This window comes from Meles meles, chromosome 2 (genome assembly GCF_922984935.1).
Source record: "Meles meles chromosome 2, mMelMel3.1 paternal haplotype, whole genome shotgun sequence".
Lineage (NCBI taxonomy): Eukaryota > Metazoa > Chordata > Mammalia > Carnivora > Mustelidae > Meles > Meles meles.
In genome coordinates this window covers 11,153,918-11,178,767 of record NC_060067.1, presented here as the reverse complement: position 1 = coordinate 11,178,767, position 24,850 = coordinate 11,153,918, and the positions used below count along the sequence as shown (strand labels likewise).

Sequence of the window (24,850 nt, the reverse complement as noted above, 5' to 3'; positions counted from 1 at the left end):
TTATTTATTTTTGTGAGAGAGAGAGAGAAAGAGCGCCGTCAGACACGCACAGTTGTGGGGGGGGGGGTGGGGGGAGGGAGAGGCAGGCTCCCTGCTGAGCAGGGAGCCCGATGTGGGACTCGATTCCAGGATCCTGAGATCATGACCTGAGCTGAAGGCAGACTTTTGACTGACTGAGCCATCCAGGTGTCCCGAAAGCACTTTTAAATACGCTCGCAGTTTTTGTTTTATTCTGCGTCACCAAAGTGTTGGAATGCACTGGTGCTCGTGATGCCGGGATCCCGAGGGCCCTTGTCACACTTGAATTCCTTTCTCTCCTCCCTCCCATCTCCCTTTTCTCTCTCCTTTCTCCTGAGCAGTTCTGTAGTGTCCACTGTCACCCTGCCCGCAATCTCAGCTCTGTCCGTCTCCAGCTCTGTCCTTCTCGGAAAACCCAGTCTTGGGTTTTCATCCTCTGGTCAGCTGTTTCCGGCAGGTACCTACAATTCAGTCTGCCCCAAACACACCCTTTCCCTGTGCTACTTTTGTTTCTCTTTGGCTGAAACCACCTGTTTTCTTCGTGGTGACTCAGTTGCCAAGAGAAATGGCCAAGATTTGAAGACTGAAGGAGCCACGGCACCCGTGGTCACTCTGCGCGGCCAGTCTGGGTTGCCACTTTGAACCCCACTGATGACCCTTCTCTTACTTGAGCCAGAATGCGGTGCTGCAGGCCCCTGCGCGCGCCTGCACTTCCCCCCTGGTCCTTGCCCAACAGCCCCACCGGTTAGGAAGGCCCTTCCTCTTCTCGCTGCCTTGTTCTTCGATCCTTTTTTTACCTTCAGGCTCCGATGCTACCACCTCTCCCAAGCTTCCTCTGATGCTTCTCAGATTAATCTACCCATTTGTCCTTGTTGGCATTCCCAGAGCCTCACATCCACACCTGTCCATAATGCTTCCCTGTCACCTTCTGCTTCACGTTCCAGCCCTTTATGTATGTATCTTCTGATGAGAGTGTGAATTCCTCCGGATTACTTAATGAATTTTTTAAGTTCCTTCATTGGATCTATCTTAGTGCCGTGAACACACAAGTAATTCATTTAGCAGATCCATGAATGAACAGATGAGTGGATGACTTCTTTTATTCAGATAAATCTTGACCAGGAAGGGTCCTGAATGGCGCTGAATATTAATGGTAACTCACAAGTTAATTGCAAATCAGTAAATAAGTTTGAAGCTTCTGATTTGGCTGATTTTAAATAAAAAGGTATCAGTCTATCCAGAAAGTTCTCTAAGTGCTTGCTCGTAGCAGTTATATGTTTATGATTTAACAAATTAATTTTGGTGTTCATAAATTGGGTTTTTGAACTGTTGCATAGAATTGTTTTTTAATCGTTTTTTGACTTGGCATTTGAAGTAGACAGAACTAAAATAATGAGTGCTTCAAGTATTAAGCTGACTTATTCTCTTGCTATTTTTGTCTTTCCCTTTTATTCATTCTCTCATTCCCCTTTCACTCCATTTTTGTTTTTATTTTACTAATTTAGTGAAAAGGATTTGGTGAAACAGGCAAAGACCTTAAATAGTGCAGCAAATAAACTGATCCCAAAACATCATTAGGCATTTTGCATTTCGTCACCTCGCAAGTCTGATGTACAACTTAACTGTAAAGAAAGAAATCTGAAAGTTATTTCATTTAAGCTCTGATTCTACATAAAATGTCACCAAAAATCGACTCTGAATTTGTTGGACTTAAAACAACAACAACAACAATTTGATATCTAGGCCATGGGTTTTTTTTCTTCTTCTTTATTTTCTCCCTAGAGTTAGAACGTTTAGTATAAGTTCTTCATTAATTGCCAAAAAAACTTCAAGAAATTACTTTATTGACCAATAAATAAACACACCATTAAAAAAAAAAAGGTTGAGTTGACCAATAAATAAACACCATTTAAAAGTTGACCAATAAACACACCATTAAAAAAAAAAGGTTGAGTTGACCAATAAATAAACACCATTTAAAAGTTGACCAATAAATAAACACACCATTAAAAAAAAAAAGCCTAGGGAATGGACACTCTGCATCTTTTATTGATGCCTTTACAGCTCAGTCTCAGACGGTACCAGATTCTAGGTGCGCTGTCCGTGCCAGAGAGCCTGCTCTGCCATTGTGATGTGCCGGACTGGAGCTGAGAGCCCTAGGACTTGGACTCTTCTAAAGGAGCTCTGTCTCCTAGGCCACGTCCCCTCCCCACATTCCTTGTGTAGGTTTACTCCCCAAGCCACAGATAAGTACTTAGCATTTCACTACAGTTCTGTTCTCCATAACCAAGATTGCTTGCAACTTTTTTGCCTTAGGGACTTTGGGTGGGGGAACAAACCCCCCAGCATCCTTACATTTCTTTAAAGTACGTAGAGATAAAGTTAGTGATTAGGTAACTTATGGTAACATAATCATGTGGAAGCTTGGAAAACCCTCCTAATATTTGCCATCTTCTACCTCTGCCATTTTCCTGCAATTCCACTTCCTATTTAGGTAGCTCAGAGAGAATAATTTTAATGAAAAAACTCGTCTCCTAGAAAAACAAAACACAACACAACACTACACAATTTTCAGATCTATCCTGCTTTTCCTTTTGGAGTAAAGACAACAAGTATAAACATAAGTGATGGTTTCCCACCTGTCCTTTCTTGCTAGAAACATTTACTGAAGAGTTTCTATTACTTTCTGTTCCGATGGGGATTTGCTAATGTCTCTGGGAAACTAACAATCTAATTATTAGAAAACCATTCCAGCATAGGAAATAGATACATGATAAACTCTTTATTATTATTTAGTCTGAAAATAAAAATTTCCCATAGATATCCATACATAGTAATTAGCAGGGCTTCTTTTTCTAAGTGACCACAGATCTACTCCCCTTTCTAGGCTTTACATTGTAAATAATCCTATAAATACTTGGATTTTTTTTAATGACTTTTGATTTGGGGGAACAGGCTTTACATAAGCTTTCATTCCTTCAAGAAGTCTTGACAAAAAAAAAATATTTTTTCTCATTTTGGTATGATTTGCAGCATTTCAGCTGCTTAGGTGGGAACAAAGATAACCCCCCTTTGCTTCCAGCTTTTGAAACTCTTTACCTTCTTGGAAAAACCAGAATTAAGAGAGTAAGGTAGATTTCACGTGTGCTTCTATAGGTCCTTACAGACTTGAACCAAAGTCAAGTCAAAGAGCATATGACCAACCTCATGTAATAAACTGTGCTCTTGAACTTATTTTAGTTCTTATAATTTTGCACCTTTTCTTATCTTCATCAGCCTTTTGTGGTGATGAGTTGCCTTTTCTATGAGCATTTGGGAAGAGTGTTCCAACACTAAAATGAAACATTTTAAAAACTACAGATAGTGTGCTTTTCAGTTCTATTCTATAGAGCCCCGGATGTTTTGCCTCTTAGAACATGCTTCTTTATAGGTGCAAATTTATGGGATTTATAGAAGAAAGCGTTCATTCGAATTTTCCAGAGAATGCGATCAGGAATGTCATATAGGCCCGGTGCTGAGTTCTTTGTCCACTTAGTCACACACCACCTGGTAGGAATAGGAGAGGAAAGAGATGGCCAGACTCTGACAAAGGCTTTTCCTTAGAGAAGAACTCAAAGCCTAGGTAAGGGTTCATGTACAATGTCAGAGATTTAATCAAATTGTGGTGTAGGGAAAGGACCAGGAAAATGTTCTTGTTCCGCGTGTAAGAAGGTAGTTGCCCATTTGCAAGTTCCAGTTATGTGTGTAAAGCAGAAATATAAGGTACCAAACCTGTTAGGAAATAAACCCAAACAAAGAAGTGGGTTTGACTTTAATTACTGTGTACTTGAGGTTGACTTTGGATATGGATTTTCTAAAAAGTGATGTTTTATTGTTTATCATCTAATGGCTGTAAACTGTAGTACTAGAATAAAAAAAAAAATGGAAAATCAACTTTTCCTCTGCCTGGTTCACCTTCATCTTGCCTTTATTTAGAGTTTGTTTCTTCTCCATCTTTTTCCCACCCTCGTACGATTTCTTCCCCTGTGTCCTGCAAAGCATTTTTTTTTCCCCTCTCTATCTCTCCACGCCTCTTCCTTGGGTTGCTTTATTTTGTGTTGTAAACTTGGTCTTCCTCCCCACCGTGGCTTTTGTTTTTTATCACAAGTTCATGTGGCTCACATCCAGATTGCGCCAGGCTGAGCGGGGCCGCCAGTCGGCGGAGTCAGACAACCGGCTCTTCAAGCAGGACTTCGGAGACAAGATACACAGTCTGCAGCTGCAAGTGGACCAGCTCACCGGGCAGCGGTGAAGAGAGGGCGCCAGGAGCTCCCAGGGCGGTCGTGGGTAATTCTAAGGCCGGCAGCAAGAGAAGGAGGTCCCCTGAGCCAGCCCTCTCCGCTCTGTCTTCGCAGTGTCCTTTCTCTGGAATTAGCATTCAGGAAGCTTCGCATATATCGACATTCACGTATCTTTGTCAACATGCTTTGCGATCAGAAAAAGAGGAACCTAGAACCCAAGGCCCCAGATAAATAGAAAGGACTATGAGAATTAACAGCCCACATAACACTGATAGAAATAGTGTTCCCTAAATTTTTACTGTGTGCCACGAACTTTATGAAGCACTATTCCGGCATCCGAGCCTAACATCTTCCCATCAACCTGACTGTAGGAATTGTCTTACCCCCTCTTTCAGATGAAATTAATTAAAGCTTAGATGCGTTCAGTTTGTCCAGACTGACACAGTTCGGCAATTAAGTAGCAGCACTTTAAAAGTCTGTCTCTCTGACTCCAAGTCCTTAACCACTCTTCCCTATTATCTGTCCAGTGAGACTCAATTCTTTGCTGAAGCCACTGACTTCAAACAAAGAGGACTCTGTTGTTGGGTATAAAAGCACTTGGCTGCGAAGGACACTAGTGACTTACAGTAGAACTGGACACTGAACATTAAAGAGAGACCAGCTAAGTAAGATGAAATGGGACAACAGAGTTGGGACTTGCAGGTGGTTTCTTACTGAAATTCTGTACATAGTGTCTTTTAATTGTAGTTAACCCTACTAAACATTATTCATTTGACTACAACTCTTTATTAAGAGTTCATCTTAAATACTGATATTCAGAGTGGTGACCCTCAGGCACTGGGAGATCTTAAAATACATCCCTTTTTTAAGATTTCATTTATGTATTTGAGAGAGAGAGAGAGCGCGTGCGTGCGCGCGAGCAGGGGGAGGGGCAGAGGGAGAAGCAGACTCCCTGCTGGACACGGAGCCCCACCTGGGACAGTCCCGGGACCCTGAGATCATGAGCTGAGCCAAAGGCAGGCACTTAACCGACTGAGCCACCCCTTAAAGTACATTCTTTTTTTTTTTTTTTTAAGATTTTATTTATTTATTTGACAGACAAAGATCACAGGTAGGCAGAGAGGCAGGTAGAGAGAGAGGAGGAAGCAGGTTCCCTGCTGAACAGAGAGCCCAATGCGGGGCTTGATCCCTGGACCCTGGGATCATGACGTGAGCCGAAGACAAAGGCTTTAACCCACTGAGCCACTCAGGCACCCCAAAGTACAAAGTACATTCTTAATTATCCAAGAAATAGTAAACATACTGTCTGTATTTTAGTATTACTTGTTTTACTGTATTGTGTTTTAACACCTTAAAACCTGATTGTCCATATATATCTGGTAACTTTTTATTAATCAAGTATTAAAATTTAATTGCTGAGCTTTTAAGAAAGGGTTTGGCATTCTTTAGAGAATATGATTGCAGAAATTCAAATTATGATCCTTTTCGTCTCCCGCCCATCCCAGGCACCAGCTTGAGTTAGAACTAAAACTGGAAAGAGAAAGGAGGTTACAGAACAACAGGAGCATCCCAGGAAAGGGTTCTCAGAAGCCACAACCCAAAATGGTAATATTTGTTATTCCCTTGGTCATTTACTTAATTTTTAGAGGCTACCTCGTTGAACTGGACGGTTTTCTCTCTGGCAACACAAGCTTAATGCTATGGTCTCGAGTATGTAGATGGCAGACAAGACCTGAAGTGAACACAGGCTTCGGTTCACAGTCTACCTCTAGACACTCTCTCTAACTTGATTTCACTTTAAGTAAGATTATTTGGATGTCTTAACAAAAACTCATGTTCCTTGGACTTCTGCTAGTTAATATCTTTAATACTGTGATAGAGTAATCCTTCCCAACTCTGAATTTCCCTTTAACGGAATTGTCTTAAATGTGGATTTGCTTCTGTATGCCTTTTTCGGGATCGTGGGGATTTCAGTTTTAGTATGCTCAAGGTACTTCTCTTGGGAAAATTAGAACAAGAGGGAACTAGAGTTGCTTGGGGAAAAGAAAGTAATTCAGAGTGTTTAAAGAACAGCAGTAGAAGTTTCTACACAACAGCTTTAGGAGAGAGACCCCCAGCTCCTATGGTCGTAAGGAAGCTAACGTTCAATGAGACCATCTCTGGGACCCAGGAAATTAGAGCCAATCTTTTCAAACCATAAAATCAGAAAAGTATGGAATACCTTTTGTGTCAAATACAAACACAGGAGAAAAGTAGCTTCTTGGTTCATATTATATGAAAGAAAGCAGGACAAATGTATAAGCTTCTTATTTAGCGTTTTTAGAGAAAGAGATGCTAGTTTGCTGGAGCGTAGCAAATAATAGCAAATAGAAATTTATTATGTAGTGCTCATTAATAATCCTTTACAGGGTGCAAAATACTACTCTTTTTGCAGCACGCCATCTTTATTAGTTTAGTTTAGCAAACTGAAAATCTCCTTAGCCGGGTTTGCAGAGATTTACTTAAATGCTTGGCGTATCTTAACTTGCTTTTCCAGTGAGCCCTTGAGTTTCTCAATCTTTTTTTTTTTTTTTAAAGATTTTATTTATTTATTTGACAGGCAGAGATCACAGGTAGGCAGAGAGAGAGGAGGAAGCAGGCTCCCCGCGGAGCAGAGAGCCCGATGCGGGACTCGATCCCAGGACCCTGAGATCATGACCTGAGCCGAAGATAGCGGCTTAATCCACTGAGCCACCCAGGCGCCCCGAGTTTCTCAATCTTAAATTGCCCTGCAGTTGGGGTTCCAGGAGTGTAAATATTGCACTAACCTCCTTTCCTTGACACTTGGGTGGTCTAAGAACGTACATTCTGTTTTTGGAGGCTGATGCACAGCAGCTCAAGACAGACAGCAGTGTGTGCCTCAGAAAGAATTCGTCACTAAGAACTGCCCAGGCATGGCTTACGAGCGTTGGTAGAAGTGCAGTTTGGAACTTTACATTGGTCCTTCAGAGTAGAAGTATCACTGAGCTGCATAGGCCGTGTAAGTTGTCATGACATCGTGGCAGCTGCTTGACTGAGTGTCCAAAGGATTACAGTCTGCTAGACATGGCGGTGCTCAGTTTCCCCATTTTCCAGAACTCAGCTGGGAGTGAGGGTGGAGGCAGATAGAGATTGACAGAAGTACCTAACGTACCCTAAGAAGGAACTGATACCTTGAGCTCACTTTGTAAATAAATCCTGTATATTCTGGATTTTCACTGAACCTCCAGAGTTAAGAAGGAAAATATCTACTCTGAAACCCATTTGTTGCAAGCGCTATCAGAATAATTTGTTACGAAACTACTTAGAGCAAAGAATGAGGGAAAATACCTTGAAAGTTCAATTCCTTCCCTAACAAAAAAAGCTGCTTAGCTTTATATACCTAAGCTAAGACAGTACGGAAGAAGATGTCTGCAATACCATCCCTGTTGAGCATTCTGAATAACTAATAAATTGGGCTATTTTCTTTTGGCAGGATGGGAAGCACAAAATCGAAGAGGAAAATGTTAAACCAAAAGAGGCCCTGGACGAGAGCCACAGGTGTTTGTTAATAAAGTACTAACAAAGATATAAAGCTAGTTTGGGGTGGCGCAAAGAGGGAGAGTGTGATATATACAGTGGCACAGACCAGACAACGACTTCTAATATTAACACTCCAGAAAGACATTTCGAGGGGGGAATGAATAAATCAACCAGAGAACACATACTAAACCACGCCCACTTAGTCCATTTCAGAAGAAAGGTGATTAAGCTGTCCTCTGACTCTTCCCTGGTTAGTCCCCAAATTCAAATGATCACTTCAGCGATCATTTCTCATCTTTACTGGATTGGTATCACAGAAGAATGAAGTACAAATCATAGCAATTCTTAGGTTCTTAAATGAACTCGAGTATGGCTTGTTTCCCCCACATGCTACGTGAAAGGCAGCTCTTTTTCCAATAAATCCTCTTATTTTCTTTGTGTCCTTTCTCTTAAGGGTCTCAAATAGCTTCACTTGATGCCTTTTTCTTAACTCTTCATCTGATCTGCTCACTATGAAAACCATAGGATTATTCAAGGAAGTTGCCTTTTAACAATTACTTTAGCAGGTAGAAATAGAACAAAATTTTACACAGTGCCACTGCATTAAAAAACGAAGGAGATCCAACTGTATAACATTCTGGAAGAGCCCAAACCATGGAGACAGTGCTTGCCAGGGGTTCGGGGGTACGATGGATTTTTTAGGACCATTTAAATACTTACACGGGACTGTGATGATAGATACATGTCCTCCAATTGTCCAGACCCCTAGAATGTACAACCCCAAGAGTGAGCCCTAGTGCAGCCCACAGACTGAGTAGTTATGATGTGTACATGCAGGTTCATCCGTGGTACATCGTTTACCCCCCTGGTGTGGAATGTTGACGTTGGGGGAAGGTGGAAGGGCAGGCGAGGTATATGGGAAAAGTCAGTACTTTCTGCTCAGTTTTGCTATGAATCTAAAACTGCTCCCAGAATCAGTCTGTTATAAGGACAGCAGCAGCAGCAGCCAAGGTTAGTAACGAGAAAGATCCCATAGAGGGGCTTGGAGAGAACTGGACTGCGTACATTTTGGCAGCTGTCCCTCTCCAGGCTTCGATGCCTCAAGAAAGAGGTAGGTGTGTCACTTGAGCAGAGTCTGCTGGAGAAGGTAAATCCACACAGTTCCAACAAAAAGACTCCTTATGCAAGCACTTGACCTCCAAGGCCAGAATGATTCCAAAGCCTTTAAGTTTACTCCCTAAGAGCGCACCGCCTGATTGAGGACTAACCTTAAAAGACCCTGCAGATCAGCGAGGGCCACAGAAGGGAACTAGAAAGGCTGTAACATTAACGAGGGCTTAAAAGAACCTTTCAGAGTCAGCCCCATTCCGAACTAGAACCAAGTCCTTTACAATTGGGAGACCTTATAAGCCAGCGTCTGATTTCAGCCCTAGGAATGTAAGACACTATCTTCTACCTCTATAGCGCCCTGCGGCTTAGATAGTGTGTTTCACATTCATTATCTCCTTAAGAATGTAATTCTCCAGAAGAGAAAACTGGGGAGCACAGAGAAGATGGCCCACCTAAGCGGCTTCTGCTTTTCATGTCTCCTTGTTGAAGTCCTTTGCTCTACATAATAGCTGCTTCCAGAGCCTGTCCTGTCCAGAGCAACAATCCTAAAACATGGCCAGGTTTCTTGGGATTATAGTCCGAGGAATAGCTTGGACACCTGGTCTCATTGGTGATCACACTGCCCCTCGGTGGAACAAAAGTGGATCTGTGGTGTATTAGCCCCAGAACTGCTGCTCTTCTTAAATTCTATTTCAAATTGGAAAAATGAGGGTGAGCTTAGCTAGGTCTCAGGAAGAAATAGTTCAGCCTGAATGGGTACTCCCATGACAATCTCATTCATTCCCCTTACCCTGATTAATTTGCTAAGGTTGACATTTTAAGGATATTTGGAAGAGGGGAACTAATACAGGACATGTAATGGGTAGATTTCTATAATATCATAACAAAAGATTAAAATGAAGAGCATTGGCCATTGGAGTTTTACAGGCTAGGATACAAACGCTAAACTATTTTCTTGGTAGTAAAAATGACGCATACAATATAACTCCAAGTCTGTTTTTTGTGGTTCTTTTTTTAAGATTTTATTTATTTATTTGATGGAGAGAGAGATCACAAGTAGGCAAAGAGACCGGCAGAGAGAGAGGGGGAAGCAGGCTCCCCGCTGAACAGAGAGCCTGATGTGGGGCTCCATCCCAGGACCTGGAGACCATGACCTGACCCGAAGGCAAAGGCTTGGCCCACTGAGCCCCCCAGGCGCCCCCCCCCAAGTCTGTTTTTAAGCAGGAACTGTAATTTAAGTCAAGGATCAGATTCTGCTAATAGATCTAACCACCAGAATTTCCTCTCCTTGGAGGACAAGATTAACAATTATGTCAGTCCCAACAACGTAGAAGAACCATGGTGCTGCTTTTCCTGTGCTTTTGCAATGATTCACATAGAAACATAATTAAGTTGCTGTTTGTTCCTGTTTTTAATTTTCCATTGTAGGCTGCCGTCTCACCCTGTGGATGAACAGGTAATGCGTCCCCCCCCCCCCGCCCCCGTTCTCAGACATCTCGAATAAATTCTGTAGTCGCCTGTACTGTCCCTGGCTGTACACAGGCAGCTGGCAAGTCGGTGAATGCACACAGGCCCCTGGGGCCCACCCTTGTAACAATACCTTTAACAAAGGTGCATTTGCCTGAAACTACCACCTGCCCGGAAGTCGCAGAGCTCTGAGCAATTTACTAAGTGAACAGCAGATCTGGCTTCTTACTTGAAATGCTCTTTGCCATACTGTGGGACCTAAGAGAGCTCACTGTACCTCTTTTCCCCTTAGTTTTTCCTTTCATAAAAAACACTTATTGATCACTTGGAAATCAATATAAATGGTTGTGAGATACTTTGCAAGTAAAACAGGCTCTGTTTTACTTGCAGAGAAAGAGGGTAAGTGCGGCTGTGACTGAGCCAGCCCGTCCCTCATCCATGACATACAAAAAAAGCCTACTGCCTTCCATTCTTGACGATACAGTAGGACAAGAGAGATGGGGCTTTTTTTTTTTTAACTTTCTACTTTACACTTGTATCCTTGAGTTTTCTTTTTAGAAATAAAATCACTTTACTTTTTTATAAAAATGCAAAGCGCTCCAAGAATACTGATGGGATTACCAGAGCTGGATTAAGGAGTTGGAACCAGATGGAATTTGTTTCTTTGGTTTCCAGATAGTTTGTAGTGCGGTTCTATTAATTTTGTGATTAAAAAAAATGAATATTCTGCATGTATTACTGTTTCTGGGCTAAGAGACACTAACTGGCTCAATGTGTGGTTTAGAATCAGCTGCTGCTCTCTGAGAAGCCACGGACGTGTCAGCTGTGCCGGGAAGACGGCAGCCGAAGCAAGGTAACGGTGCTGAGGCCCAGACGGGTTCTTCATGGGGTGGCCCTTTCAGTACTAGGGACTTTGCTGTGCAGAGTACAGAATGGGGAGAAAAGCGAAAGGAAGCAAGCATTTATAAAATACCTGTTTAAAAAATAGGGTTTTTTTTTTTCCAGCCATAGTAAGTCATGTCAGTAAATCCCCATTAAATAAATATAAGTAATTTTTTTAAAAATAAACTTATAACTAAATGTTTATTGCATGCCTGTTGTGTGGAATGTGCTATTTCACGTGCTCGAGAAAGAGTAATGAACAGGCATGGACCAAGTCCCTGTTGTCAAGCTTGTCTCCTTTGTGCCATCAGTTCATGGACGAAGCACCCTGGGCTCAGAGATTTTAAGTGCATTTCTCTAAGTTCCTCGGGTCGTAAGTGGCAAAGCCCAGCTGCAACCTGACTTCGCCCCAAATCTATACTCCTCCCTTCATCCTGCTTAGAACAAATCAGATAGTTCGGGGGCGGGAGGGATTCTCTGAATTGTTTAGAGAATCAGCCTCTGCCAGGGAACTGAGCCCTCTCCACCAAAACCACTCGTTTTCCCCTTGGGCCCGGGGGTCTCTGGCAGAGCACTTCCGCTAGGCAGAGTGAGGGAAGTGTTCGTACACAGTGAGTGGTCTGCCGGCAGCTCACTGTCCCCCAGCATGTCATTCGGTGCCCGTTTCATTGTAGATGCTCAGACATGGACAAATGACTGTAAGAAACAAGTGCTTGAAAGAGATAAGGAAATGTGCCCAAATTCTGGATTGCACCCTGCATGCTGCCATTTGTGATCTTGCTGAATTTTAGCAAGCAAAATTATAATACGACCTAGTCTTAAAAGAGGAGAATCCGATAAAGATGAACCTGCCTCTCTAGAATTAGAATTGGAATTCTAGACATATTTCCCAAAATAAAGAAACTGCTAATCTAATTCGGGCTTTTCTGAGCTGTGCAGGATAACCGCAGTATGTCAGAGGAAAATTCCTCTTAGGCTTTCAGATGAAAGTGGCCCCCTACCTCTACCGCACCATCAGGAAGGTGAATTGTTTGGGAGAAAGTGGCGTTATTAACGGGGCCGATTACTCTTCACAGACTTTATACAGGGACCCTTGGGGCTCTGTGGGCACCACCCTGTCCCAGCCTTTCCAGTGACACTGCCAGAATGGCCCACGTGCTGCCCCATTGCATGACCACGAAAGAGTCAAAACGCTTTGCAAAGAGACTGATTTCCCTATAAGGAGGATGCAGGGGGCCGTGCTCCTGCCGCACTGATAGCCCGAAGGATGTGCGTATAGAGCGTTCTCGGAAAGCATTATGTGCATCATGAAGTACACTTTGGGTTCCTACTCAGCAACATTTCTAACCCGAGGCTGGCTACCCAGCCCGTCACTAGGCCACTCACTGCCTTATTTGGAGTGTTCTTAGATACTTACAAACTGATTTTAGAATTAGCCCACCTAAAAGGGAAAGTAATGAATGAAAGTATTCTAAAGATACATTATTTGTGTATTATATGTTCTTTGGAATTCTGTGGCACTCCTTCTCATTTCGATCTAAGAATGAGATGGTAAGCTTCTTCGCAGACGGACTGTGCTTGGTCAGATACCATCTGGCACCTAGCAAACATTCAGTCAACACTTGAGGCGCTGAGCATTTTCTGTATTTGACCTTCTATAGCTCATGTATCTGTATGCCCTGCGCTTCTGTTCCCCACCTAACCTCCCTCTTCTCCTCGCAGAATGTGTGTAAGAACTGCAGAGGAACTTTCTGTAACGCCTGCTCGACAAACGAACTGCCTCTTCCTTCAAGTATCAAGCCTGAGCGAGTTTGCAATCCCTGCCACGAGCATCTGATGAAACAGTATTCCACCAGCCCGTCGTAAGACTGGAAGCCGAGACCTGGACCAGTGTCTCCGACCAGTGTCTCCACCCATGTTAGACGTCAGGATCTCCTAGAGCCCAGAACTTAGAGTCAGCTCCAGCATTGATAGGAATGATTTAAATAAACCGGGTCCAGGGAGAAAAGGCAGTGGTTGGGGGTGCTGGAAGGTTTGCTCAGTTACCCTAATGACTGTATGAATAAAAGTTACTCAGCTGAGCCTCTCTATTCTAAATCTTAAACAATCCCACCTTGGAAGGCTTTATTTTATAGCATGTCTTTGGAGGAGCTGTTTTTATGAATAGTGATAATACTGGCATGGACGTAATAGGAGAGATGGTCCATACAGATAAGAAAAAAAAATATGAAAATGATCATCGCCACCTTTTACATTTGCAGATTCAAGGGGGAAAGATAAATGTTAACTCAGATCAAAATTTAGATGTTTTCTATTATCCCCAGGTGCTGCTAGACATAAACGGTTTCCTCTTCACCCCCACTAACTACCTCTTTAAAGTATCTCTACCAAACTGTGAACCCAAACTCAGGGAAAAGAAACTAACGAGTAATATAAAGTTTGAATGTACTTAAAACAATGTAATTTATTACAGTTTCAGGACCAGAAAGGTCCTGGCCTTACAAGTGTTTTCAGTATCAGAATAAGAGGAACATTTGCCATTTCTCCACTTAATGACTTCAGAAATAAATATCTGCCCTTTTCAGAATGTCCTCCTGCAAAATAAAAGCCAGCTCGCTTCCTAAGCCTTCCCTGCTCTCCCAAGTCATAATGACAACTGTGTTTTAAAGATAGGGCTTGAGTTTTGCAGATAGGAGGTACTGAAAGCAAAGGTTAGTCAGGTGTAAAGTAAAACAATTTTAATTTGTCCGTGGCTGAGATCAGTTAGCTCAGAATATTTATTTTCTTGAATAAGGGGTACCTTTCCCTGAGCCAAGAATTAGAACTGGTAGACAGATTTTTTTGGAAAGTGTGATATTTAAGACATCTCTTCATAAGAAACCCTTTGGGGAAAATTGGGGGAAGTGCCTTCCACAAGGGAAGGAAAGCAGTGGTATGTGCTATTTTGATTATGTTACATGTGTCTAGGTTGTTAATTATAATTAAGACCTAAGAAGATGCGGATTCTGTAACTGGTTTAGAATTCTGGGGTGGAAACATCCTGGAACGATGATACTTGATAAATTCTCCTCAAAAGGGTTATAGCCTGGGAAAGAGTTGTTATTCCAAAAGTCTGGCCTGTTACATGGTGAAGCTGAGATTTTAAAAGTACTAGGGAAAAATAAAATCTAATAATTCTAGCCTAGGTTGTTGACTGTTTTTTCCCTTTGAATAATTGTGTGTGTGTGTGTGTGTGTGTGTGTGTGTGTGTGTGTGTGTGTGTGTGTGTGTGTGTGTGTTTCCTCATCTTATTTTTGGCCATCTGCATGTTCTCGGCGCCGTTCTAGGTGCTACAGGTAATGTGAGGAGTTATCCCAAATTAGCAAAAGCTATTTTATAATTAGTTTTGAATCAAATTGAAAAGAGAAGGCAGGGGCACCTGGGTGGCTCAGTGGGTTAAGTGGCTCAGGTCATGGTCTCAGGGTTCTGGGATTGAGCCCCGTATCAGGATCTCTGCTCCGCGGGGAGCCTGATTCCTCCTCTCTCTCTACCTGCCTCTCTGCCTACTTGTGATCTCTCTCTGTCAAATAAATAAATAAATTCTTTTAAAAAAGAAGAAGAAAAGAAAAGAAAAGGCAGCTCTGTACCTGGAATGTGAGGAAGAATAAGTAATTAGCCACTTGAGATTTTACTATGACTTACACACAAAGCTATTTAGGCTTTTTCTTTTCTTTTTGTTTCTTTTTTCCCGACAAATCTCCAAAGATCTCTTGGTGCAGCTGTCCACAAAAGCAAGGGAACCAAGTCATGAATGCCTTGACTTTATGTTAGTTCTGTCTTCCTTAAAAATCGTGCTTTCCACTCTTCACAGTATAGCACCAAGAATACCATTCCTAGGAATAAACAAAGAGGCAAAAGATTTGTATACTACAGACTACAGAACATTGCCTAAAGAAATTAAAGATCACAACAAACAAGAGGACACTCCATGTTTATGGATTGAAGACGATATTGTTAAGATGACAATATTACTCAAAACCATCTACAGATCCCATGTAATCCTATCAAAAACCCCAATATTTTTTGCAGAAGCACCCATGCTAAGCACCAAGCACCCATATGGAATCCCAGGGGACACCCAGATAGCCAAAACAATCTTGAAAAAGAACAAAGTTGGAGGTCTCATTTCTTACGTCAAAACTTAGTACAAAGCTACAGTGATCAAAACGGGATGGTTTAAAAGGTATGGTACTGGCTTAAAGACCTAGAACAATGGAATAGGAGAGCTTAGAAATAAACCTTTATATATATGGTCTAACGATTTTTGAGAAGGGTGTCAAGACCAGAAGGGGCTTGAAGGACAATGTTTTCAACAAATTTGGTGAGAAAATTGGATGTCCACAACAAGGAAAAAAAGTGGGACCTCTACTACAACATATACAAATATTAAATCCAAATTGTTCAAAGATCTAAACAAATGAGCTAGAACTAGAATTAGGGGGAAAAACAGGAAAAGATTCATATTTGATTTGGCAATAATTTATTGGATAAGACACCAAAAGCACAGGCAACAGCAATAACGAAAAGAACATGGGTTGGACTTTCATCAGAATCGTGGAGAAACTGGAACTCCTGTGTGCCCTTGGTAGCGATGGGGCCACTGCCGAACAGTATGGTGGTTCCTGAAGAAATTAAAGTCACCAGGTAATACGGCAATTCCTCTTCTGGGTATACTACACTCAAAAGTGAAAGCAGGGACTCAAACATATTTATACAACTATGTTCATAGCAGCATTTACAACAGCCAAAAGGGGAAGCAACCCAAGTGTCCACCAAGAAGAAACAATGCGGCAGATACATACAATGGGGTGTGCAGCCCTAAAAAGGAAGGAAATTCTGACGCATACTACTACACAGATGAATCCGGAGGACATAAGTGAAACAAGCCAATCATAGGACAGATAGGACTCCACTTCTGTGAGGTCCCTAGAGCAGCTGAATTCAGACACAGTAGAATGGTTGTTGCCAGGGTTTTGAGGGAAGGGGGAATTCAGTTGGGGAAGGTGAGTATGGGTTTGCACACAGTTCTTTCTACTGAGGGGGTCTAGAAGCCAACACTTGGTAGCAGTGGGCACAACCCGATATCCAATATTTCATTAGAAACTAAAGCTTGGGGCGCCTGGGTGGCTCAGTCGGTTAAACATCTGCCTTCAGCTCAGGTCATGATCCTGGGGTCCTGGGATGGAGTCCCGCATCGGGCTCCCTGCTCAGCAGCCTGTTTCTCCCTTTCCCTTCCCCCTAGTCATGCTCTTGCTCGCTCTCCTTTAATAAATAAGATCTTAGAAAAAGAAAAAAGAAAGAAAGAAAGACTGAAGCTTGGGTGTTGGGTTTGTTTTTTTTTTTTTTAGGATTTTACTTGACAGCATAGCAAGGGGAGAGGCAGGCAGGTGGAGATGGAGAAGCAGGCTCCCCACTGAGCAAGGAGCCCATGCGGGGCTCAAAACCAGGACCCTGGGATCATGACCTGAACTGAAGGCAGGCGCTTAACTGACTGAGCCACCCAGGCGCCCCTAAATCTTGGTTTCTAACACCATTATCCATTAAAAGGAACCAGGGTTCTCTGAAGAAATGGCTGATGCTAGGTCTGGGACAACTTGGAATGCCAGAAAGTGAGAAAGTAGCATAAAATCAAGGGGTCAAGGACATTGAAGGGATACAGTGGCCAATAAAAAGCTCCCAGTGGCCAAAACTGTTAAGTGTGAGCAACGAAATAATGTAGTATAGGATTATAAGCCGAAGTACAAAATATCTGAGCTCCTATTAATTCAAAAGATTATAAGTGAGAGAGAAGTGGCACATCGACACACAAAATTTCCAAACGATTTTGTAACTATTTCTTCAAGATGAAGCTTAACTTTCCACCTCTTGAATGTGGGCTGTGCGTAGTAACTTGCGCAATATAGAAAGTACTTTTTTTTTAAAGTACAATATAGAAAAAGGAAAAAAGAAATTTATAATCACCCAGCAAACCCTATCTTAGCCAGGTGATCAAAATTGATGTCAGTGATGAGTCACGCTGAAAACACGAATCTTTAATAAGATGTAGTGAGAATGGGACCCTGGTGTTCTTCCTCACCAAATCCTATAACCCCACTGTAACCACGAGAAAAACCTCAGAAAATTCCAGCTGAAAGACATTCTACAAAATACCTGACCAGTCAGTACTCCTTAAAATTGTCGAGGTCGTCAGAAACAAGGTCAGAGGTTACAGAGACATGATGACTAAATGTAATATGGTATCCTGGAACAAGACAGGCAGGAGGCAAAAGCCAATAAAATCTAAATGAAGTGTGGAATTTAGTTCATGGTAATGTACTAACATTAGTTGTGACAAATACACTGTAGCAGTGTAAGAGGTGAACAATAGTGAAACTAAATGAGCTACATGTAGGAATTCTATTTTTCCAGTATTTTTGTATACCTAAAACTACTCTGAAATTACATTTACTGAGGGGCACCTGGCTGGTCCAGTCGGCGGGGCACGCATCCCTTGATTTCAGGGGTATGAATTTGCACCCTACATTGGGTGGAGAGATTACTAAGGAAAAATAAAATCTAAAAAAAAATTTCCTTAAATAAAAAAAGAGTACTTTCATACTCATAATTATAGATCTAAACTTAATGGAACTTAATTCCCTAAATGCTGTTTATTTCCAAATAGGAGTTTCTTCAGAATGAGGATTTTAAGTCTGATTTATAGCTTAGCATAAGTCAATAAAAATGTATGATGAGGGGCGCCTGGGTGGCTCAGTGGGTTAAAGCCTCTGCCTTCGGCTCAGGTCATGATCCCAGGGTCCTGGGATCGAGCCCCACATCGGGCTCTCTGCTCAGCAGGAAGCCTGCTTCCTCCTCTCTCTCTGCCTGCCTCTCTGCCTAGTTGTGATTTCTCTCTGTCAAATAAAAAAAAAAATGTATGATGAAACTCTTAAAAGAGAATTTAACCGTTCTATAAAGGACCCCAGGTATAGACTAGTGATTTTAAAGTAGTTCTTGGGGTCACTATTATAGCCTCATTTTAGCTTTGCTCAACAGAAAAGGTGGGCCCTTTTGAAAGAATTGTATTTCAGAAGTGACCATATTTTGATTTATAATAAAACCATTTTCAAATAACTTAGCCTAATATATCCCCTTAATGGTCCCTCAAGTCAAATCTTAAGGCTTCTTAGACATTTGTTGGACATTATCGAATCTTTTATTCTCAATATCCCTGAGGACAATTAATTTTGTTAACACATTACTTTTGTATAGAGAATTTTATATGCATGTCAGTCTACCAAATCAGAAATTAAATATCTGGCATGTACAATTTCTACACCTCAAATAAAAGCCAAATTTTATCCAAAGACAGCATATTGAAACAAAAAGTTATTTGAAAAACAGCCAGTGACCAGTTGTAAGCATTGCTGAGGATGTCGGATTCCTAAGAGTTAATAATTAAGCTTGGTAGAGAGTGAGCACTCAGGCCTCCAATAGGCAGATAGGACAGAAAAGCTATAAAAGGGGTGCCTGGGTAGTTCAGTGGGTTAAAGCCTCTGCCTTTGCCTCAGAGTCCTGGGATCAAGCCCCACATTGGGCTCTCTGCTCAGCAGGGAGCCTGCTTCCCTGTCTCTCTCTGCCTGCCTCTCTGCCTACTTGTGATCTCATCTGTCAAATAGATAAATAAAATCTTAAAAAAAAAAAAAAAGAAAGAAAGAAAAGCTATAGAAGTCCCTAGGCAGCAACATTGCCTTACTATTTTGGGGCGCTGCTTTTTGAAACAATAGCATCATTCATATTCAATTATAAGGTCTATCAAAAATAATTTATTCTTTAAATAAATTTAAAGTTTATTAAAAGCAGGTTAAAGTTTTTAAAGTTAAAAGCTTTAAAATTTAGGGGCACCTAGATAGCTCAGTGGGTTAAGCCTCTGCCTTTGGCTCAGGTCATGATCCCTGGGTCCTGGGATTGAGCCCGACATTGGGCTCTCTGCTTAGCAGGGAGCCTGCTTTCTCCTCTCTCTCTGCCTGCCTCTCTGCCTACTTGTGATCTCTATCTGTAAAATAAATAAATAAAATCTTAAAAAAAAAAAGCTTAAAAATTTAAAGCAGGTTAAAAATTAGCCCAATATTATAACTTGTATTCCCCCATTTGCTTTCTTGACAAGACCGAGAGATGAATGAATACTATAGCCAGCCTATCAGAGACTGTGAATAACTCAGTGTGTCCTTAACTCTTGGTCTTTATTCTCAAATGTCATTGTCAAGTAACAGAAGGTTAGTTAGAACGTATGTTTTGGGATCACAGGTCTTTGAATATACTTGGGAAATTTCACCTGCAGACTTCAAATTCAGTCTGGATCACTTTAAAGACTTTTTCTTAAATGTACCGTAGTGATCCCTGAGAGTTTCACTGAGCCCATTCATATTCTAGTCTACACTGGCTTCCATGGCTTCACCAGGTACTTTCAAAAGCATTTCACTACAGTGGCCTAATCCTGACACAAAACCTAGCAGCCATAAAAGGGGAGATTTAAGAGATGCACCACATAGGGGTGCGTGGATGGCTCAGTTGGTTCAGCATCCGGCTCCTGAATTTGCTCAGGTAATGATCTCAGGGTCATGAGATCAAGACCTGTGTCACACTCCACGCTCAACATGGAGTCTGCTTGGGATTCTCTCTCCCTCTCCCGCTCCCCCTCCCCCACTCCTATGCTCTCCAAAATAATAAATAAGAATTATTCCACACCTGGGTGGCTCAGTGAGCTGAGCATCCACCTTCGGCTCGGGTCATGATCCTAGGGTCCTAAGATAAGAATCCCACATCAGGCTCCCTGCTCAATGGGGAGCCTGCTTCTCCCTCTGCCTGTTGCTCTCCCTCTCTCTGATAAATAAATAAATAAATAAATAAAATTTTTTTAGACTTAAAAATTACACCACATAAAAATATTTTCTGCCATGACTAGCAAACAAAACAGCAAAGCGCTGAGGGGAAAGGTATTTAGTTAGCTCATTGCAAGAACAAAGGGCTCCTATTAAGAAAAAAAATCGAACACAATAGAAAAGTGGTCAATAAACATCACAGAAAGGCAACTGGCAAAATTCAGTTCATGGAACCTTTACAGGTTAATCTTATTTCTTCAAATAAGGGCAAAAGAAATGGAAAGGGAAACATGCAGATTAAAAGAAATAATAGGCACTTCATTTTCACTAAAGATATTTGTATGGCCAACAAACTTATGAAAAGATGTTCAACATTATCAATTGTCATGAACAGCAAATTAAAGCCACAATTAAATAACCACTACCCACAGAATGGCTGAAATTACAAGCTGGCACCTAACAGTGAGGATGTGGGCCTACTATCCACCTTCCAGAAAGTCTTATTCATGAAGCCTAGAAGAGCAGGAACTAGAATTCTCAGAATTCCCTGCCAGCAGGGTTTTGCATTACGTTCTGCCTATGAGAGAGACTCACACAAGCTTTGCACTGTGCGAGAGCAGCAGAACCCACAATACTTTTCCTTGCCACTGGCAAGCATGTTATGTGCTTTGGCAAACATTAGATTTAAGATGCTTCCAGGAGCTTCTGGTATTCCTCCTGTGAATTATTTCATTTCAGTGGTGAATATGTAGCTGAATCACAGTCAGCCACTTCCTGCAACTCCTACAAATCCTGATTTCCAGAAAGCTATCAGCAGCTTTGTTTAACCTTCATCCTCAAGGCCTTTCTGTTTCCTTAGCAGAAATTTGACTGACACATATTCCTTATAAGGCAAGAAATCCATAGTAGAAACTTAAAATGAATAACATAAATACTAATTATTTTAGTTGATAAGCAAAAATTCCCTTAATAAAAATATTAGTTTGTAATTAATTCTTTTTAATTAATTAGGATATAATTTAAATGTCTGGTTCTAAAATAATTTTATTTCAATATTTAGCTTTAAAGCTGTAAGGACTAAAAAAAGACATCTCACAAAACTATGTAGATAAAAACAGATGTACCTCATTAGCTATGCTTACTAAATAATAATATGCAAGAAAATTATGATATGCAGAAAATTATGAAACTTTCTAGAACACTAAATAATACCCAAATAAAAATGGAAACAGATCTTGTGTTCCTGGATAGAAAGGTTTAATATTATAAAGACTATAATTTTCCCCAAAATAATCTACTGGAACTCTCATATTGTTGGTTCTACAAAACAGGATGACCACTTTAGAAAAAAGTATGTCCATTTCTAGTAAACTTAAAACTACATCTATCTTACAACTCGGGTTATTCAACTAACTACTACCCAGAAGAAATTAAAATGTAAATCCACAAAAAGGCTTACACAAGAATGTTTGTAGCAACTTTATTCACAGGAGCCAAAACTAGAAACAGCCCACTGTCCACCAGTTGTTCATCTAAGTGAAAGGTTAAACTGTGGCAGTTTCTGATAACGGAATACTACTTGGCAATGAAAATGGAACAAAAAGCTGAAACAGATGACTCTCAAAACATGCTGAGTTAAAACTTTACACTGTATGATTCCATTTATATGAAAGTTCTAGAATAGGTCAACTAACCTATGGCAAAACAAAATTCTAACAGGAAGAGGGGATGGGAAAGGTGTAGGACTTGACTGGGTAAAGAAATCTTGTGACATGATGGAAATGTTCCACAGCTTGCCAGAGGTTACACGGTTGTACATTAAACTCATCACGTGGTAGGTACACTTAACACTTGTTCACTATAAATTTCACCTCAAGGAAAAACTCTACAGTATGTATTTCAAAAAGCTTAAGAGTTAAGTCTGTCTACAACTTTGATATCTATAAAGAAAAAAAGAGACTGATAGATGCACAGATATGATGAAGAAAGTATGACAAAATATTACTTGTAGAATCTAAGTGTAGGTGTACATATATTTATAATTTATTCTCTATACTCAACATTTTTTATTTAAAAATGTTGGAGCAGAGTCATAATAACCAACTGCAACGTAAGGACTGCTGTTTAGATCCTGATTCAAATAAAACTTTTTAAAAAAAATCACTTTTCAGAAAGATATTTGTGACAAGAAATTAGTATTTTTAGGAATGGTGGTTTTTAAGTCCTTTTTAAGAAAGAGATGCATACTGAAATAGGGCCGTATGTTATGATGCTAGGTCTTGGATTTGCTTTAAGATTGATATGAGATAAGCAGACAGGGATAACAAGGGGGGGACAAATGGGGTTGGGATATGAAGACAATTCACAGGTCTTAAACATGAAATGCTACCTCCTAAGAGAATACCACTGTGGGTTTTTTAAACCAGTCAGATTGGCAAATAAATTGCTAATATGCTGTGTTACTGAGGCTATGGGAAAATGGGCACTTGCGCTGCTGGTGTAAACTAAGAAAAAATAAATTATTGATACAAGTTTAATTTTAGATATAAATTACAAGTGCACATACTCTGACCATTTATCCTAGAGAGATTTGTGTATGTACAAAATGACATAAATTTATACAAGATAATTCAGTTCAGCATTACAACAGCAAAAGATTAGAAACAATTCACCTGTTCACCAGTAATGGACAGGTTAAATTACGTATATCCATACTGTACATTTTAAAAAATGAGAGGATTCTATATATGGATATAAAATGATCTTTGGGATACAGTAAAAGGGAAAAAATGGCACAGAATAGCATGTATAGTTATGCTATAATTTATATTTTAAAAAGAAATGAAAATGTCTATTAAATATCTGCTCATCTATACAGTAAACATCACTGGAAGTTTACCTGGAAACTGAGACACGGTTGCCTGAGTACAGGAACTAAGTGGCTAAAGTGTAGGATGGGAAGGAGACTTCACCGTATACCCTTCATATCTTTTTAATTTTATTTTGTTCAAAAAATAAAATACAATTTATAAATCACCCCACCATTTTCATGTCATCAAGGTTTAAGAATGAAACTAAACCTTCCTATATCCCTGTCCTAAAATTCAATAAGAAAACCACCCCGCAAAATAAAACAAGACAACCAGTGAACGCCTATGACAACAGCTCAAATTCAAAACACCGACAGCACCCAGTGCTGACAAGAAGGAACTTCCGTAGGAAAGCTCAGTCACTGCTAGTGGGAATGCAGAATGGCACAGTTACCTTGGAAGAGTCTGGCAGTTTCTTACAGAACTAAACATAGTCTCACCATATGATCCAGCAATCGTCCTCCTTGCTATTTACCCAAGTGAGCTGAAATCTTATGTACACACAAAAACCTACACATGAATGTTTTATAGCAGCTTCGTTCCCTTCCTGCAAACCTCAGAGACTCTCATCTACTCTGGATTGAGGGAAAACCTATTCCTACTACACATTTTTTGGTACAGCCGCTGGAACTTGGGGCTGCCTCTACCTTACATCTGAGATACTCCGCTCTACTCCGTAACACAGGCCCGGCCAGTTCAATGTGAACGCTTTCACATGATTTAGGGGACACTCTTAAAACAATGGAACGTTTTAAATTATCAAAGGAATCGGGTATAACCCAGAGGAAACACTCCAAGTGAGAATGTGTTGAAGGACTGTTTGTGGCAGAGGATGCCCATAGGACCTGCTGACTCATAATAAGCAGGGCCATTGCCTCAAAACGGCCTGTGGCTGTTATGTGGCCTTCTCCCGCTTCCTCCTCCCCGCACCGCAGTAGGAAGGATTCAGAGCCCCCCACTCCACAGTGGATTCAGTCTCTCTTCCCACCTGGCAGAAGCCTCACTCACCCAGGCAGAGGGACAACTCTGGTTCTGCTTCCTTCTCTCATGTCAGTGAGTGTATCCATCAGATCACAATCTCCAGCAATGTCCTCCACGGTATCTATACGCTACTCAGCAGGCATCCCCCCGCCGCCCGGCATCCCCCCGCCACCCGCCACCCCTGCAATTCAAGTAGCTAGCCAAGGCAAGATGAGTATCTAAACCTATTTTTTCATAGCTTTATCACCAAAGAGATGACAGAGACACAAAGACCCACACAGAAGAGAAATAGTCACCATCATTACTTCTTTCAATAGCTACTATACAACCCAGTCTTGTCATATTTTGGGAGAGAGAAGTATGTCTTTTGATTGGATGGAAAGATTACTTTTAATCTATTATGTACTTTTCTTCTCCTCCCAGTAGCTACATTTGCCTTCTCAGCAATCATTCATTCAGCAATCATTCATTTACGAGCCTAAATTATGAGTTATCGCCTACTAAAGGAGTCAAGTATACGAATTCATCAGATGACTTCCCGAGAAGGGCCACCTTTTGTACTGAGCACTCAGCCGCTAATGTGGCAAGACACCCCGTGCCACCCTCATGCTTACCCATGTCACATCTTGATGATTTTGCTCTCACTCTTTTCCTAGAGCTGTACAGCTGAAATTCATTGGCTTTAAAATCATTACAAATGATGTACTTTCTCACCAACCCCAATCCCAACAGTCCCTGTCGATTTTTTCCATGGCAAATAAGACACTTACTGCTCAACAGAGAAAAGCCCATATTCTAATAGATC

General features: G+C 41.1%; 1 protein-coding gene across 9 annotated transcripts in view; it reads left to right on the top strand.

The window, feature by feature from the left end:
* Nucleotides 1-14,468, top strand: part of RUFY3 (RUN and FYVE domain containing 3) — an 82,842-nt gene extending 68,374 nt beyond the window's left edge. For 4 of the 9 annotated variants that reach the window (XM_045998304.1, XM_045998305.1, XM_045998306.1 and 1 more), the window contains 6 exons: nucleotides 4,186-4,305; nucleotides 5,804-5,903; nucleotides 7,792-7,856; nucleotides 10,377-10,404; nucleotides 11,200-11,268; nucleotides 13,020-14,468. In XM_045998304.1, the coding sequence (XP_045854260.1) occupies nucleotides 4,186-4,305; nucleotides 5,804-5,903; nucleotides 7,792-7,856; nucleotides 10,377-10,404; nucleotides 11,200-11,268; nucleotides 13,020-13,163 (526 nt within the window). In that variant the 3' untranslated portion in view covers nucleotides 13,164-14,468. Of the gene's footprint in view, nucleotides 1-1,523; nucleotides 3,952-4,185; nucleotides 4,345-5,803; nucleotides 5,904-7,791; nucleotides 7,857-10,376; nucleotides 10,405-11,199; nucleotides 11,269-13,019 lie in introns of those variants that run through there. The other 5 variants (XM_045998310.1, XM_045998311.1, XM_045998312.1 and 2 more) reach the window with 3 other exon arrangements.
* Nucleotides 14,469-24,850: the final 10,382 nt, after the last annotated feature.